Below are 19,169 nucleotides of genomic sequence, written 5' to 3'. Positions count from 1 at the left end.
TGTGTATCTACACAATAACAAGAGCTAGAGATCAATAGGGATGATATTAAAACCTGCCTAGTGTACCCAGTAAATTGTTTACATGACTGCTAAAGAATCATGAACCATAGTTTGTAAAACATTGCTCCAGGCTACCAGCATAACCATGGATTTTAATGTATGTTTATCGCTTTGATCTATACTTCTTGCCCCTCATTTCTGGCCTCTGAGGATTTTCATTATTTTCACACCAGCTCAACCATGTTTAATTGGTTTTGATTTCAGTATTTTTAGATATTTTGTACTGGGAAGGGTTCAAAATATCACCAGAAATAGAAATTTCTAATATATGCTTTTTACCACATACAATTTGCATAAAATACTATACTTTGGTATTAAGTAAAACAAAAAAAAACACTAAAAGGAATAAAATAGTAAGTTGTTCCTCAACAGTCAGGACAAGAGCTGATCAAGTCACTGTTTCTCATAGTGTCCATTTCACTTCAACAGGTTTCCTTTTTGGTGCTCAGTTAGTTGTCACTGATCAGGGAGAACATATGATATTTGTCCCTTTGGGACTGGCTTATTTCACTCAGCATGATGTTTTCCAGATTCTTCCATTTTGTTTCAAATGATCAGATTTCATTTTTTTACTGCTGTATAGTATTCTATAGAGTACATATCCCATAATTTCTTTTTTTTTTTTTTTTTGCCAGGCGGAGTTAGACAGTGAGAGAGAGACAGAGAGAAAGGTCTTTCTTCCGTCGGTTCACCCCACCACATGGCCGCTACAGCAGGCGCGCTGTGCTGATCCAAAGCCAGGAGCCAGGTGCTTCTCCTGGTCTCCGATGCAGGTGCAGGGCCCAAGCACTTGGGCCATCCTCCACTGCCCTCCCAGGCCACAGCAGAGAGCTGGACTGGAGGAGCAACCGGGACAGAATCCGACGCCCCGACTGGGACTAGTACCCAGGGGGCCGGCGCCACAGGCAGAGGATTAGCCTAGTGAGCCATGGCGCCGGCCATCCCATAATTTTTTTATTCAGTCTTCTGTTGATGGGCATTTAGGTTGATTCCATGTCTTAGCTATTGTGAATTGAGCTGCAATAAACATTGAGATGCAGGCAGCTCTTTTATTTGCCAATTTAATTTCCTTTGGGTAAATTCCAAGGAGTGGGATGGCTGGGTTGTATGGTAGGGTTATACTCAGGTTTCTGAGGAATCTCCAGACTGACTTCCATAGTGGCTTTACCAGTTTGCATTCCCACCAACAGTGGGTTAGTGTCCCTTTTTCCCCACATCTTCGCCAGCATCTGTTGTTGGTAGATTTCAGTATGTGAGCTATTCTCACCCGGGTGAGGTGAAACCTCATTGTGTTTTTTATTTGCATTTCCCTGATGCCTAGTGATCCTGAACATTTTTTCATGTGTCTGTTGGCCATTTGGACTTCCTCTTTTGAAAAATGTCTATTTAGGTTTTTGGCCCATCTCTTAAGTGGGTTGTTTGTTTTGTTGTTTTGGAGTTTCTTCATCTCTTTGTAGATTCTGGTTATTAATCCTTTATCGGCTACATAATTTGCAAATATTTTTTCCAATTCTGTTGGTTGCCTCTTCACTTTCCTTACTGTTTCTTTTGCAGTACAGAAACTTCTCAATTTGATGTAATCCCAATTGTTAATTTTGGCTTTGACTGCCTGTGCCTCTGCTGTCTTTTCCAAGAAGTCTTTGCCTGTGCCTATATCTTGCAGGGTTTCTCTGATGTTCTCTAATAGTTTGATGGTGTTAGGTCATAGATTTAGATCTTTAATCCATGTTGAGTGGATTTTTGTGTAAGGAGTAAGGTAGGGAAGACACATGCTTCTTTATTATTATTATTATTTTAGCCTATTTTTTTATTTTTAACAGGCAGAGTGGACAGTGAGAGAGAGAGACAGAGAGAAAGGTCTTCCTTTTTGCCATTGGTTCACCCTCCAATGGCCGCCGCAGCCGGCGCGCTGCGGCCGGCGCGCTGTGGCCGGCACACCACGCTGATCCGATGGCAGGAGCCAGGTACTTATCCTAGTCTCCCATGTGGTGCAGGGCCCAAGCACTTGGGCCATCCTCCACTGCACTCCCTGGCCACAGCAGAGAGCTGGCCTGGAAGAGGGGCAACTAGGACAGAATCCAGCACCCCGACTTGGACTAGAACCCGGTGTGCCAGCGCCACAAGGCGGAGGATTAGCCTAGTGAGCCACGGCACCAGCCCAGACACATGCTTCTGCATGTGGAGATCCAGTTTTCCCAGCACCATTTATTGAATAGACTGTCCTTGCTCCAGGAACTGGTTTTGTTCTACTTAATACCGTTGGTTGAACCGTTTAATTAACACACAACTATTCTTAGTCATTTAAATTTAACTGAAAAGTGATCCCTGTTAAATATAAAAGTGGGAATAAGAGAGGGAGGAGATGTACAGTTCGGCACATGCTCACTCGGACTTACCCCTAATGGTAGAGCTAGAAAGGGGATTCCAATTCAGTCTCATCAAGGTGGCATGTACCAATGCCATCCTACTTGTTAAAGTGATCAGTTTAAGTTCATAATTGATCAAAAAGATAGGATTAAGTGTCGAATGGATTACATAAATAAGACCAATGTCTGCTAATAATATTTGATAGAATTAAAAAGGAGGGAACGATCCAACATGGGAAGCAGGCAGATGTCCTAAACAGCACTCTGGCCTCAGAATCAGCCCTTAAGGCATACGGATCCAGCTAAAAAGCCCATGAGATTATTTCAGGCATGGAAAGCCAAGACACTCTGGCAAAAAAAAAAAAAATGACCTAAATGAAAGATCTCTGTGAGTGAGATCCCAGTGGAAAGAATGGGCCATCAAAGAAGGAGGTACCTTTCTCTGAAGGGAAGAGAGAACTTCCACTTCGACTATGGCCTTGTCTAAATAAGATTGGAGTTGGTGAACTCAAGAGGCTTCCATTGCCTTAGCATCATGACAAGAGCCTCGGGTGATTACTAAGGTCATAAATCAGAGTGTCAATTGTTACATCAACAACGGAAGTCACTGTGCACCTGCTCCCCATGTAGGACCTCTGCCCTTAATGTGTTGTACTATGAGAATTAATGGCAAAACTACTACTCAAACAGTTCCTTATACGTTGTGTGTCTTTGTGGGTGCAGTCTGTTGAAATCTTTACTTAGTATATACTAAGTAGATCTTCTGTATATAAAGATAATTGAAAATGAATCATGATGAAGAATGGGATTTGAGAGGGAGTGAGAGATGGGATGGTTGTGGGTGGGCAGGAGGTTATGGGGGGAAAAGCTGCTATAATTCAGAAGTTGTATTTTGGAAATTTATATTTATTAAATAAAAGTTGGAAAGAAAAAGAAGATACTATACTATTTAAAATTACCTAGATGTATGCAAAAGAGCTTGGGAAAATGGTAACTGGTTGTCATATGAACCGTTTCTAAAAGCAAGATTTGATGGTGAGAGAAATAAAGTTTACCCACTTTAAGGTACTATCTAAAACAGAGAAAAATCTCAGAAAAGTAATGGCTGCCTAAGCCAGTCATGAGAGTAAACTTTTTATTTGTTAACTTTTTATCTTGAAATAATATTGATTTTACAGAAATATTAAAAAGAAGTCTTGTGTAACCTTCACCCATATATATATTATAATATTATAATATACATTATATATAATATTATATATTCCACTAATATTAGCACTTTATATAAACATAGTAGATTTGTCAAAACTAAGAAATTAATATCACCACATGACTATCGACTAAACTGGAGAATTTATCCAGATTTCTTCAGTTTTCCATTAATGCCCCTTTTATTCCAAGATCAAATCTAGCATTCCATCTTGGATTTAATTGCAACATTTCCTTTGAATTCTCCAGGCTATGATAGTTTTTCAGTCTTTTTTTTTAATGTACTTGACAATTTGGGTCAGGTGTTTTATGGAGTGGTCTTCAACTGGGGTTTTTTTTTTTTGGTATTTTCTCGTGTTTATACTGACATTCTATACGGGTTTTAGGGGGAACATGGTTTACTACTGATGATGTTACCCTTGAACACTTTATTAAGTATTATTATTAAGTGAGATCTGTCTGGTTATTATTTTTCTTTTCCAAACTCTATTCTTTGAAAATGAGTCAATTAAGTCCAGTCCACACTCAGGTGAAGGGGAATTAAATGCCACATCCTGGAGGGAAAAGTATTAAATATTTTTGGAAAATATTAAAGCCACCATAATAATTTGGGTAAAGTTCTTAGAACCTATGCAAATATTCAAATTCTCCTTAAAGTCTCCATTACAAACTTTAGCATTCATCAGTGGATTGCACCTGCAACAATTACAGTGGTATTCTAATGGTGTTTGTCTGTTTCCCCCTTCCTTCTAATGTATATTATTCAGAATATCTCTGTAAAGAAGATTTTGCCCTTCTCCACTGTTTGTTTATTCAATTATTTACATATAACAGTATGGGCTCATAAATATTTAACTTAATCTTTGAATGATAATTCCATAGTGTATTTATTTATTTTGTCGGTTAGCTTATTCCATCTTTTGCTGTTAGAAGCTCTCTTAAGTTGGCTTCTGTGTCTTTTTCTAAAAATAGACTTTGGTCTTCAGAGCAGTTTTAGGTTTGTAGTAAAATTTCCCATATACCACCTGCCCCCACACATATGTAGTCTCTCCCATTATCTATATCCTCCACCAAAGTGGTATTTTGTGCAATTGATGAACCTACTTTGACACATTAGTTATCACTTAGTGTCCATAGTTTACACTAGGATTCACTCTGGTACACATTCTATGGGTTTGAACAAATTTATCATACAGAATAGTTTTACTTTTCTAAAACTTCTTTGTGCTTTACCTATCTATATTGCCCTCCTTCTTCCTTACTTTTTCACACAAAATCCCTCAGCCATTTCTCTAAGGATTTGTGGGTCCTTTAATTGAAAAATGGTAATTAGAAGCTACGATCCAGGTGCCAGATGTGCTTGTTACTTCTAGAACATCACTGCTTCTCACTCTCAGAAGACAAAAATAAAGAATATTTGTGTGCATTCTAACACATGTATATTTCTGTATGTATTTATTTATATTGAAAAACACAGTACTGAATTAGTACTGATATTTCTGACCCTACACCAGAATTACAGGGCATCATTCTAGATATTCTCTCATTATCTTCAATTTGCTTATTAATGTGTTCAACCTTACTATACAGATAGTTTCAGAATTGTTAACCCATACTTCTGTGAGAAAAAAAAACTATAAATTAGAATACAGCCCTGCACAGTTATTTTTCTGTCATTTATCTGACGGTATCATTTATCTGACAATATCCAGTCAAAACACTATTTTCCATAGTTATTTATTTCTATCTATCTCTACCCTGTTTTGTGAAGTTATGCTATACACTTATAATATAATTAGATCCATTCATTGCAAACTACATTCAGTACCATGTTATTTTAGAATATTTCAGTTGATTTTTAAAAACTTGAGCACAACGAAATTTATTTCTGTTGGTTTTACAAATACTCATATAAAAATCCAGGCAGATATCCATTTCCCCAGTATCACAGAGAATAACATGACTCCAAAAATTCTTTTGTACAGCCCTTTTATAGCTAAGCTGTCTGACCTCCCTCAGCCCCCAGCAATTACTAATCTTTTTTCTATTAGAATAATTTTGCCTTTCCATGATGTCATGTAAATGGAATTATATGTCAGCTTTTGGATCTGGCTTCTTTCTTTTTAGCATTTGAGATTCATCCTAGTTGTATGAATCAATGATTCTCTTAATTGCTGAATGGTATTCTGCTTTATGCTTGTACCACAGTTTGTTTGTCCATTCATCCATTCATCAGTTGAAGAACATTTTGGTTGTTTCTAGTTTTTAATGATTTTTGATAAGACTCTATAAAGACTCATATATATATATAGTGTGTGTGTGTGTGTGTGTGTGTGTGTATTTTGGTGTGTGTGAAGTTAATTTTTCAATTCACTTGCTAAGAATGGAAATGAGTTGCTATATCTAGGAGGAAAAATACTGGGTCACATGTCCAGTACATGTCAAATTTTAAAAGTAACTGCCAAATGATTTTCCCAAATGTCTAAACCATTTTTCATCCCAACTGACAATGAATAAGTGTTCCTTTCATTTGGCATCCTTGTCAGTATTTGTTATTGTCATAGATATATACATATTTAATTTTAAATCATTTTAATAGTTATGTCTTAAAGTGTATCTCGTTGCACTTTTAACTTGTGTTTCCCATGATTGAGGATGTTTGTCATCTGTGTATTTTGGTTGGTGAAATATCTGCTTATATCCTTTGCCAGTTGCTAAAATTAGGATTTGTCTTTTTTTAAGAAGGTGGGATTTTTTTAAAAAACATTTTATTTATTTATTTAAGAGGGAGAGTTACAGAAAGAGGGAAAGACAGAAAAAAAAAGGTCTGCCATCCGCTGGTTCACTCCCCAAATGGCCACAACAGCTGGAACTGAGCTGATCCTAGGTCAGGAACCAGGAGCTTCTTCCAGGTCTCCCATGCGAGTGCAGGGGCCCAAGTGCTTGAGCCATCTTCTACTGCTTTCCCAGGCCATAAGCAGAGAACTGGGTTAGAAGAGGAGAATCTGGAAAATGAACCAGTGCCAGAGGTGGAGGCTTAGCCTACTACTCCACAGCACCAACCCCTAGAATTTGTCTTTTTTGGTGCAGTTTTAAGAGTTAAATTCTGGTTATACCAGATATGTAATTTGCAAATATCTTCTCCCAAATGGTGGCTTTTCTTTTTATTCTTTAACAGTGTCATTTACAGATAAAGGTTTTCACATAAAAGTAAAAATTTAAATTTCTATAGATTAAAATTTATTACAGATAAAAAATTTAAAGTCCAACATAACCAATTTTTTTCATTTATGGATAGTACTTATCACCAAACCCAATATTATACAGATTTTCTCCTATATTCTCTTTTATCAATCTTATAGTTCTATGTTTTATATTTAGGCCTATGATCCATTTCAAGTTTTTGCATAAGGTTTAAGGTATGTGTTGCAGTTCATTTTTTGCATATGGACTTCCAATTATTCTAGCCTCATTTGTTGAAAAGCCTCTATTTCCTCCATTGAATTATCTTTGCAACTTTATTCAAAATAAGTTGCCTGTATTTAAGTGGGTTTATTTCGGGTTCTTTATTCTATTCCCTTGATCTATGTAGACGCCTCCAAAAGTTTATGGAAAATGGAATTAACAGATAAGTACCAAAATTTTTTGAATTCGCAGCTGGCATTGTGGTATAGCAGATTAAAATGCCACCTCCCAGCTTCTTGCTTCTCTGCTTCCCATCCAGCCTCTGCTAAAGTTCCTGGGAAAGCAGCTGAAGATGGCCCAAGTACTTGGCCCCTGCTACCCACATGGGAGACTGAATGTATCTCCGGGCATTTGGCTTCTGCCTGGCCCAGTCCCGGCCTAGCCTCGGTTGTTGTAGCCATTTAGGGAGAGAACTGGTGATGGAAGACCTCCTTCTCTCTCTCTCTTTCTATCCCTCCCTCTCCCTCATCCTCTCTTTCTCTCTCTGTCACTCTGCCTTTCAAATAAAATACATCTTTAAAAATAAAAAAAATTTGAAGTCTTCACATAGGTTTTTCATAATACACATTTTCTGTGAACCGTTGAATACTCCTATATGGCTGTCTTTTTGCCAATAGCATACTATCTTTATAGTAAGTCTCAAAATCAGGTAGTTTCCTCAAACATTGTTTTTATTTACGAATTATTTTAGGCATTCCAGTTCCTTTTCCCAAATAAATTTTAGAATCAGCTTTTCTATATCTAAAAATATCCTTATGGGATTTTTGATTGGTATTATGTTAAATACATGGATCACTTTGTAGAGAATGGACATCTTTACTACATTGAGTCTTCTAATCCATGACTACTATGTGTCTTTGTACTTATTTAGTTCTTTGGTTTCTTTCAACAGCATTTCGCTGTTTATGACATACACAATCTATGCATATTTTGTTAGTGTTCCACCTACACCTAAATATTTTCTCTTATTAGAACTATGGTAACCATGATTCTAAAATCTTTTTGTGTTTAATTGCTCATTGATTATATGGAAAAATGACTTTTATGTACTGACGTTGTATCCTCAACTTGATAAACTCACGTATGAGTTTTAGGAGTTTTTTTATGGATTTCCTGGGATTTTTCTACAAAAATCATGTTTTATTTCTTCCTTTATAATATGTATGCATTTTATTTCCTTTTTTTTTTGTCTTTTAGTGTTGACTAGAAGTTCCAGTCCTATATTGACTAGGAGTGGTGAGAGTGGATGTCCTTTCCTTCTTCCTCAATTAGGGAGAAAGCATTTAGTCTGTCAAAAAAACATGATGTTACCTATAGGTTTTTCTGGTTGAAAACGTGCCGTTGTAATCCCAATTTGTTGAAATTTTTCATCATGAGTGAAGCTTTTATGTTGTCAAACCTTTCTTTCATCTGCTGATATAATGTGATTTTTTTCTTTAGAATGGATTACTTTGATTAATTTTTATATATTGAACCAATCTTGCATACCTGGGAGAAGCTATTTTATTCATCATGGTGTATTAATTTTTAATTTTATATATGATCAAATTCTAATTGCAGTTTTTGAGGATTTTTAAATATCTATTCATGAGATATAAAGATTTGTATTTTTCTTTTTATAGGATTTTATTTTATTTATTTGAAACACAGTGACAGAGAGAAATATGGGAGACAGAGAGAAAGAGTGAAGTCTTCCACCTGCTGGTTCACCTAGAGAGAGGGAGAGGCAGAATGAGGGAGCCGGAGAGGCCTTCCATCCACTGGTTCAGTGAGAGAGAGAGAAAGAGAGAGAGAGATACCTTCCATCTCCTGGTTCACTCCCCAAATGGCTACCCTTCCAGGGCTGGGCCAGGCTGAAGCCAGGAACCTGGAACTTGATCTAGGCCTCCCATTAGGGTACAAAGAGCACAAGTACTTGAGTTCTCCTCTACAGCTTTCCTAGTTACATCAGCAGGGAGCTGGATTGGAAGTGGAGCAGCAGGAATTCAAACTAGCTTCACTCAATGTGCCACAACACCAGCCCCAGCATTTCTTTCTTTCTTTCTTTCTTTCTTTCTTTCTTTCTTTCTTTCTTTCTTTCTTTTTTTTTTTTGACAGGCAGAATGGACAGTGAGAGAGAGAGAGAGAGAGAGAAATGTCTTCCTTTGCCGTTGGTTCACCCTCCAATGGCCGCCGCAGCCGGAGTGCTGCGGCTGGCGCACCGCGCTGATCCAAAGCCAGGAGCCAGGTGCTTATCCTGGTCTCCCATGGGGTGCAGGGCCCAAGCACTTGGGCCATCCTCCACTGCACACCCAAGCCACAGCAGAGAGCTGGCCTGGAAGAGGGGCAACTGGGACAGAATCCGGCGCCCCGACAGGGACTAGAACCCGGTGTGCCAGCGCCGCAAGGTGGAGGATTAGCCTAGTGAGCCGCGGCACCGGCCCCTAGCATTTCTTTTTTAAAATTTATTTACTTATGTATCTACCTACCTATCCATCTATTTTTGAAAGTGACAGTGACACAGAGAGAGAGAGACAGAGACAGACACAGACACAGAGAGATTGTCCAACCGCTGGTTCAGTCTCCAAATGTCCACACAGCTGGGCCAGGCTGAAGTCAGGAGCAAGGAACTCCATTCGGGCCTCCTATGTGGGTGACAGGAACACAAATACTTGGGGTCATCATTTGCTGCCCCGCAATCATCTGCTGCCCTCCCACAAGATGCATTAGTAGGGGGCTAGAACAGATGTATGGAGTAACTGGGTCTCAAACCAGCACTCCAATATGGCATGTCACTTCCTAAGTGGAGGCCTAACCCACTGCACTGCAATGCCTGCCCCATTTTCACTGTAATGCTGGCCTCATAGAATATGTTGCTAAGTGTTTTCTTGTCTTCTAGTTTCCTGAAGAGATTGTAAAGAATTGGTGCTATTTTTTTTCTTTTAATGTATGATAAAATTTCCCAGTGAAACAAATCTGGACCTGAGGATTTAGGCTGAATTGTTTTTATTGAAAATTCAATTGTTATAGAAGAATTCATATTATCTATTTCATTTTGGGTGAGTTTTGGCATTTTGTGCTTTCTGAGAAACTTTACTGTTAAATTATGTGCTTGGAGTTGTTAATTGTATACTTTTATTATAATTTCAATATTTATGATTTTTATCTCATTCTAGATTTTTAAAATTTCAGTTACTGTATTTTCTGTTCAAAATATCCATTTGATTGTACTTGTTTGATGGTTTTTCTATTTTTAATAGCTGTTCCAAGATCATTTGTTATCACTCATTCAATTTTTAAATAGATAATTCTAAAGTATCATATCATCATTCATGTTTGTTGATTGTCTCTTTCCATGTCAGCTAAGATTTTCATGCTAGCTGATTTTAGCTTGTATCCTAGACATTGTGAGTATTGTTGTGAGATTCTCAATCCTTCTTATATTCTATGGAGAAGGTTGATGTTTATGCTTTATCTTCTGTGTATTGTGGTTCGATTTTCAAAGCTTTTGCAGTAGTACTATTAGGTCTGTCCTGTGTGTGCACCACCTAGTGGCCAATTTGGGATTTGGGTGGAGATCTACTTGCTCGTCGAGTTTCCAAATCTTTGATATAATAATTAGGATCAAAACATAAATTAGAGATGCAGTTAACTTTTCATAATTCTTCTCTCTCCATTATCTTTTTAGTACTTTCCAACTCCTTGGGCTCTTGTTTTCTGTCCTGTGTTGAAAAACTACCCACTGTCATGGTTGTACAAATTCCAGAAACAGTTGTGTCTTCTTGACACTGTGGCTCCACCTACAGGAAGGGCTCCCATTCTGGGCCACTTGTCCTTCTGGGCCTTTGCTGTTGTTATGTCCACTGTGGAACTAAAGATGAAGTTCAAACAACAACAACAAAGAGTGCCCTCACTCTGAACCTTAGTTCTCTTTGCCATTCCTCAAGCCCAAACTATAAGGCCTCTCTCCTGCATCTCATTGTGTCTCTAAAACAATGCTCACTTCGGAGTTTCATGCCATATTGATTTCAGGCTCAGGATACTGAAGGGGAAAACTAATTTCGAACTTGCAGCTGTTTAGGTGGTACTTCAAACTGATATTCTTCCCTGATTCACCTATAAGAATTTACTTTTTCGCTTTCATATAGGAATCCATGCATTCTATGAAGGTTTTATATTTCAGTCAGAGTTAAAAGAAGGCCTCAGAATCAGACTCATTTATATGTGTTTTGTAGATACTATATTGTCAAGTCTTGCTTTCTTATCCAGTTTAACAATCTGTCTTTAATTGGTGTATTTAGGCAATTCAGATTTAAAGTTATTATTGACATTGCTGGGAAAATCTATCTTACCAACTATTCTCTAGTCATTGCATTTGTTTTGTTGTTTTTCCCATGTTTTTCTGTCTTTTCTTACTTTATTTTTTATGATCCTTTTACATTTATCATTTATATGTCTTTTTTCCCCTACTTTTTAAATGGTTCCCCTAGAGAAGGCTTGGGGAATCTTTTTTTCTGCCAAAGGCCATTTGGATATTTATAGCATTATTCACGGGCCATAATAAAAATCAACTTAAAAATGAGCCTGCTATAGATTTACTGAATTTTGAGTTCCATCTGTGGATGCCTTGGCAAGGCCAAATCAAATGATTTTGCCAGCCTTATGCAGCCTGAGGACTGGACATTCCCCACCCCTGCTCTAGAGTTTACAACATATATTTTTAGAAAATTTGAGTTCCCCTTCATATAACATTATACAGCTTCATGTGTAGTGTAAGTACCTTATAACATGTTCTTCCCAATTTCTTCTCCCTGTTCCTCATCTCATTGTTGTGTTTCATTTCATTCTTCTGTGTGCTATAATCACACAATACATCATTACTATTATAACTCTAAACTTAGTTTTTTTTAACTTTTATTTAATAAATATAAATTTCCAAAGTACAGCTTTTGGATTACAGTGGCTTTTACCCCCCCATAACTTCCCTCCCACCCGCAACCCTCCCATCTCCTGCTCCCTCTCCCATTCCATTCACATCAAGATTCATTTTCAATTAACTTTATATACAGAAGATCAATTTAGTATATATTAAGTAAAGATTTCAACAGTTTGCACCCACACAGAAACACAAAGTATAAAGTACTGTTTGAGTACTAGTTATAGCATTCATTCACATAGTACAACACATTAAGGACAGAGATCCTACTTGGGGAGTAAGTGCACAGTGACTCCTGTTGTTGATTTAACAATTGACATTCTTGTTTATGGCGTCAGTAATCACCTTAGGCTCTTGTCATGAGTTGCCAAGGCTATGGAAGCCTTTTGAGTTCGCCAACTCCAATCTTATTTAGACAAGGTCATAGTCAAAGTGGAAGTTCTCTCTTCCCTTCAGAGAAAGGTACCTCCTTCTTTGATGGTCCATATAAACTTAGTTTATAGTTAGGTCATTTAAGAATGTGAAAAATAAAGTTATGTTTTGCTTTCATATATTCCCTTGTCGAAACTCTCCCTTTAATTTTGTAGACAGTTTTCTAACCTATGTCATATTCCTTCTGCCTAAATAATTATCTTGGATATTTCTTATAAAGCAAGCCTAGTGGTTATGAATTTCCTCAGCTTTTATCTGGAAAAGTATTTTGCCTTCATTTTTGAAGGATATTTTTGTAGGATTTATAATTCTAAATTGACTTTTTTTCTTTCAATACCTCAAAGTTTTCATTCTACTGTCTTCTTGCTTATGTGATTAAGACAAGAAGTCTAGTGTAATTCTTCTTTTTGTTACTCTGTGGGTAAGGTGTTCTCCATTACAGCTCCTCCTTCCTGGCTTCCTTTAAGTTTTTATTTTTGTCTCTATTTTCTGTTTGTTTGGTTTTTTTTTGATTGGTTTGGTTTGGTTGTTTTTGGTATTTACATGTTTGGTGTTCTCTGAGCTTCCTACAGTTTGGTGTCAGTCACTAATTTTGAAAAATTTCAGCCATTATGAATGTGTTTTAAAATTTTTTTCTACTTCTTCTCTTTCTTCTCTTTGTTGTATTCTTAGAACACATACGATACACTGTTTGGGATTGTCCTACAGTTCTTGAATATTTTGTTCTGTTTTCTCTTTTGCCTTCTTTTCTCTATGCTCTTCAGTTTGTATAATTTCTATGGACCTGTCTTCAAATTCAGTGATTCCTCCTTGCTGTGTCAAGTCCACTGATGAGCACATCAAAGATATTCTTCAGGTCTGTTACTGTATTTTTTTCTCCCTTGTGCTTGCATTTCCTTTTTATACTTTCCACCCCCTACTGAAATTACCTATCCAACTACCTTTTCCAACAGAGCCTTTAACATATTAACTATAGCTGTTTTAAATTACCTGTCTGGTAATTCCAACATCTGTGTCATAGCTGAGTCTAGTCATTGTGATCATTTAATCTCTTTATACTGTTTTTTTTTCCTTAACTTCATTCTTCCCTTTGTGCTGCTCCCACAATCTTGTGCGTGTCCTACACCTAATCCCACTATTATTTTTACTGATGTTTCTTAATTTGGTAGTGGGAATAAGGGACTAGAAACATTTTGTTCTATTCTTGCTAGGTTTTAGTCTTAGACAGAATTATCCTGAGTGTTGGAATTGTGACCCTAATGAGTACTCCTGTCCCTCCTCCAAATGTAATTGCAAGCCCAACACGTTTTCCTGCCCTACTTGGTTTAAAATAGGCCCCCCTTTTTTTTCTCCCCCAGTTGTAGTGAGTTTTCACTCATCCCCCTCAGTTTCTGTTGACCTTTCTGCTGCAGATTAAGGCTTTTATTCTCTTTTGGGCGGATAACAGTAGATTGATGTAGACAAACCAATCAATGATGTTGGTAGTTTTGCTCGGCCAGCTGCAGTGAGTTTCCACAGTGCTCTCATGCTGCAGTTTTTATTGCCTTTCTTCCAGAGAATTTAACACTTTTGTTCCATAGAGAATAAAGAGAAAATGGTCTTGGCAAATTTTGATAATGGCTGCCATTCTGTTCCCTTCCCCAAGTCAAAACTGTAAGATACCTTTCTTAGGAGTTTTCTCATTCTTTCCTGTCAGCACCTGGTGAAATTCCTGGAGGAAGATTCCACAAAAGTGTATTGAGTTGCCTGTTATCAGTTCCCATGGGCTTCTCACACTAGCCCACAACCAGCTTTTAGCAATTCATTAATAATTTTTAGCTAAATCTTCTTATGAGTTTATATGTTGTGTAGTGGTATCTGCACCAGATAGGCAAAGGGTGGGTCCTGTTGCTCCCTGCAGATGCCTATTTCTACAGATTTGGGGTTAGCAGTTTGCAGCCTTAGCTATTTAATGAGGTCAAGAGATGATTTGCAGTTTTCCAGCACTTTTTTTTCTTGTTGTAATAGTGGGAGAGATGCTCTTTCCAGCTCTACATCTCAGAACTGATACCAGAAGATCATGTGAGTTGGAAAATAAGCTTTTGAGACTGTTTCTCTTCCAGCATCCGTACCCCAGTTTACCAATTCTCCCACAATGGTGATCATGGTGGGTTTACCAGCTCGAGGGAAGACATACATCTCCACAAAGCTCACACGATATCTCAACTGGATAGGTACACCAACTAAAGGTATGTCTCTGAAACCCTTTATTGTATAACCCTCTATAGGCTTAGAACCAATGAAGGTAGCAGGTCAAACCCTCAGTACCAGATATGCTTCATCACAACTACTACTAGGATTAGTAGCACTACCACTACATTTTTATAAGCTTTACAATTTCTTGAGCACACATTCTTTGTTCAACTCCATGCTGAGTGCTAGGCATAGAAAAACTATTAAGATTAAATATCTGTTCTCAAGGAGTTCTAGGACCTCAAAATAACCCTATAAGTAGCATACTATTTTATTACCATTATTATTATTAGCATACCAATATTAGTGTTTTATTAGCATTAGCATTCCTTTACCACTTCATAACTGAGGAAACTAAGACCCAAGAAGTTAAGTGCCTTGTCTATAAGCACATGACTGTAAGTAACAAAACTAGGATATGAACCAGGTCTCTTTGACTCCAAGCCTGATACTTAGTGTCAGGTCTCTTATACATGATTCTACTGATGGGGTGTGGATGGGGGAGTGGACGGCCCTGTACTGTCCTTTTATCTGTCTTGTTCTCCATTCTCTTCCCCATCCCAACATCCAATCTGTCCCTTTCCTTCCATCCATTCCTTCCTCTCTTGTTCCAACTCTCTCATCTTTCTCTCATTTCTTCATTCCCTTCATTTACTTTGTCTTTATCTAATTCACCAGTAAGGAGTTTCCCATGTGTCAAAACCCATGTTAAGCATTAAAGATAAGAAAATGGATGAGACTCAAGCCTTGCCTTGAAGAGTTTTTCAGCCTGGCTAGGAAGCATAAGAATACTTCATGTCCCCTAGAGGAGATTGTTGAGGAGGCTCACAGAAAGGATTACTAATAGGAAGACAACAAAAGCTTCCCAGATAAGGTATAGTGATCTGGGTTCTGTGGGTGGAGCAGGATGTTGGCAGAAAAGAAGTAAAGGAGCATCTCTTACAGGTGACTGCAAACTCTGAGGAGCTTCTGCTGAGAGTAGGGCCTCTGCCCTGGTCCCCTTGCTTCCTGTGTGCCTACATGCCACTCAATTCCCACAGAAGTCTCCAAACTCATATTTCAAAACACAAAACTAATCATTCCTACAGCCTCCAAGATTCACATTGACCTTCAGGTTCAAAGCCAGGCTCTGTAGCCTGTTGTTCAATGCTCTCCACAGTTGGTTCCTTCCAGCCTCTCAAGCTTCAGACACCATTACCCAAGCATGTTCTGGTTTACGCCAATGTCATACCTTTGTTTAAACTATTTCTCCAACTAGAATACCTTTGTGTCCTACCCTAACCCCATACCTTCCTGTAAGAATGCTTACCCTAAAAAAAGCTGCTTCAAATTCTGCTTCCTTCAAGAAACCTTCTCATGTCACCCCATGTAAAATTGGTCTTTTCTTGCCCTCATTCTTTTGCATGACTACATATTGTCTCTGTCAGAGCAGTTTAACAAACTGGCTGGGAACTCTGTTTACTGGTTTACTCAATGCCCCATCTGCTGAATTGTGAGCTCTCTGAGGGTCTCATCATAAAGATCTGGTTAATATCTGAAACTTCAAACTCATTTCCTGCCTGAATAAGTAGGCATCAAAAGTATTTTTGGATGAATGAATGAAAATCACCTCCTTGGGTGCTTATTCACTTTTTCCTCTTTTCCTTCCCACAACTGCAAGTGGGAAAGCATGACCTGGAGATTGGGATTTAGATTCTTCATGATACAAAAAAAATAACATAACATGGCCTCACAGTCAGGGGGTCTAGTCTATATCTGTCACCACTTCTCTGACTGTTTGACTCTTAGTGACAGATTTTGCTCCATGAATCTCTTTCTTCATCTTTCCAAAGGAATTGGGAATTTAAAGAGTTTGAACTTGATGATAAGTAGAATAGTGGAGCCAAGAAGACTTGTGTTGGAATCCAGAACCCACATACTAACGGTGAAAGTTATTTACTATCTCTGAATTTGTTTCCTCAGTTATAAAATGGGAAGGATAATGCCTACCTTGCAGAGTTGTGAAAATATATGAGCTGACAGACATAATTTAAAGTTTTATAAGCATGTTTTATAGGTACATATTATACTTTCAATATCTAAGGTCCTTCCCAACAAGGAACTATTTTGGCCCTGGTATCTTCCCAATTTCTTCACTGGGGCTCCCTGCTTTCAGTGTTTAATTTAGGCCAATATCGAAGAGAAGCAGTGAGCTACAAGAACTATGAATTCTTTCTACCAGACAACATGGAAGCCTTACTTATCAGGAAGTAAGTACCCAATATTTTAGGGATCTGTGCTCACCCCCTGCAGTAGAGGGAGGCCTTTGGTCAGATATTGGGGGAGTGGGGCATAGTAACATAGACCAGGGAGGAGGCCCCCTAGACTCAAATGGTAGTTGGGACAGCCTTTCCACCATCCTGCCCATAGCCTGATTCTGGTCATAACCATTCATGCTCAAGAGCCTTGAACAGTCTACTATTTCTGGTAGGAGATTATAGAAACTTCTCAGTCTAGTTATTGGCCCCACTTATCTCTCCAGTCTCATCAGTTCAACATCAAGGTCTATCTTCCCTACAAAACTCTGAACACTTCCAAAACTGAGCCTATGTCTTATTTATTGATCCATGCCTTCATCATAGAATCCAATAAAGAGAACTTTACTGAAAGCATAAATCTGGGGGAGCCTCCAAAATGTTCATGGAGAATGGACTTAAAAGATAATGTCTTTTCCAATGTCATGCCTTTGCAGTGTTACCAAGCCAGAAAGGCTTTTTACTTAAGCTCTGTCTGGGTTCATAGGTCAGTTAGTCATTTTAAGCCCCATTAGCCCAAATGTTAGAACCTTTAATATTTTCTTCAGTCATTACTCACTTTTCCTGGGTATGTTACTGTATACCTGGCCCTAATCTATACACATAGAGCCACTTTCAACTGTGCGATCCCTCTGCTTGGCATGATGTCTAGAACATCAAACATCCTATGTAGATGTTTAATATATGAATAATTTAGTGTAAGACATAGGAAGGATGGTACAGAAAAGTAGTGCAGAAAGAGGAAGAGGACCCCAATCTGGGGGTAGGGATTGTTTCTGTTTTTTTCTTGGTGTTTTTCAGGCAATGTGCCCTGGCAGCCCTCAAGGATGTCCATAACTATCTCAGCCATGAGGAAGGTCATGTTGCGGTAAAGAAATTTTCATTTTACCCATTCTTATCTGCTAGGATGGCGAATAGCTAATACATATTCAGCATTCACTATGTGCTATACATTTTTCTTATTACTTTGCATATATTGATAATTTAATTTCATGTTCTCTCTGTGAAAAGGGTATTGTAATTTTAGAACCCAGAAGAATGATTCACAAAGAGATTAAATAACTTCACAAGGCCATAGGTGGAATCTAAGTTCTGTAATCCCCACTCTTTTTATTTTTTAACATTTTATTTATTTATTTGAAAGGCAGAGTTACAGAGAGGCAGAGGGGGAGAGAGAGAGAGAAAAAAAAGAGAGAGAGAGAGGTCTTCCATCCACTGGTTCACTCCCCAAATGGCTGTAGCTGCACAGATCTAAAGCCAGGAGTCAAGAGCTTCTTCCATATTTCCCACACAGGTGCAGAAGCCCAAGGATTTGGGCCATCTTGTACTGCTTTTCCAGGCCATAGCAGAGAGCTGGATTGGAAGTGGAGCAGCCGGGACTCAAACCGGTGCCCATATGGGATGCCTGCACTGCAGGCAGTGGATTTATCCTGCTATGCCACAGTACCGGCCCCAATCTCCATTCTTAACCACTACACTATGCCATCTACCCCCAAAATTCAGCAGGATTAAATATTAGAATTTAAGACTGCTGTACAAAGATTTTTAAGTTCCAGTGATTTACCTAAACATGGTGCCAATTTAATCTCATAGGTCGTTGGTGTAGGGTTATCAAGTTCCAACAAGGGAAGAGATCCTGAAATATGCAAATAAACCCATTAAAATGATAGGCATAGGGAGTTATTTCTTGTTCTTGAGAACGTCTAGATAGGAAGATGATAGGGAGGAAGAAGCCTCACCTAGGACCAGTTCTAGCTCTGCTCTGTCAGTAACTCCCAGTGACTATGATCAAGACAAGTGCTGAGCGGGCGCCACAGCTCAATAGGCTAATCCTCCACCTGCGGCGCTGGCACACAGGGTTCTAGTCCCAGTCGGGGCACCAGATTCTGTCCCAGTTGCTCCTCTTCCAGTCCAGCTCTCTGCTGTGGCCCAGGAGTGCAGTGGAGGATGGCCCAGGTCCTTGGGCCCTGCACTCGCATGGGAGACCAGGAGAAGCACCTGGCTCCTGGCTTCGGATCAGCGCGGTGCGCCAGCAGCAGCGCGCCGGCTGCAGTGGCCATTGGGGGGTGAACCAACGGAAAAGGAAGACCTTTCTCTCTGTCTCTCTCTCTCACTGTCCACTCTGTCTGTCAAAAAAAAAAAAAAAGACAAGTGCTGGGCTTCATTCAGTTACTATAAAATGATCCTCATGAAAGC

The 19,169-nt window shown here is 38.6% G+C and overlaps 1 protein-coding gene across 8 annotated transcripts in view; it reads left to right on the top strand.

Annotated features, from left to right (window-relative positions):
* The window catches only part of PFKFB1 (6-phosphofructo-2-kinase/fructose-2,6-biphosphatase 1), a 68,261-nt gene that overhangs the window by 19,931 nt on the left and 29,161 nt on the right, over positions 1 to 19,169 (top strand). For 6 of the 8 annotated variants that reach the window (XM_008272667.4, XM_070067354.1, XM_008272666.4 and 3 more), the window contains exons 2-4: positions 14,550 to 14,675; positions 16,835 to 16,928; positions 17,775 to 17,841. In XM_008272667.4, coding sequence (XP_008270889.1) covers positions 14,550 to 14,675; positions 16,835 to 16,928; positions 17,775 to 17,841 — 287 coding nt within the window. Of the gene's footprint in view, positions 1 to 13,211; positions 13,304 to 14,549; positions 14,676 to 16,834; positions 16,929 to 17,774; positions 17,842 to 19,169 lie in introns of all 8 variants that reach the window. The other 2 variants (XM_008272669.4, XM_070067355.1) reach the window with 1 other exon arrangement.

Source organism: Oryctolagus cuniculus, chromosome X (assembly GCF_964237555.1).
Source record: "Oryctolagus cuniculus chromosome X, mOryCun1.1, whole genome shotgun sequence".
In the NCBI taxonomy this organism is placed as follows: domain Eukaryota; kingdom Metazoa; phylum Chordata; class Mammalia; order Lagomorpha; family Leporidae; genus Oryctolagus; species Oryctolagus cuniculus.
Note: the sequence above shows the minus strand (reverse complement) of the source record. Positions and strands in the feature narration are given on the sequence as shown.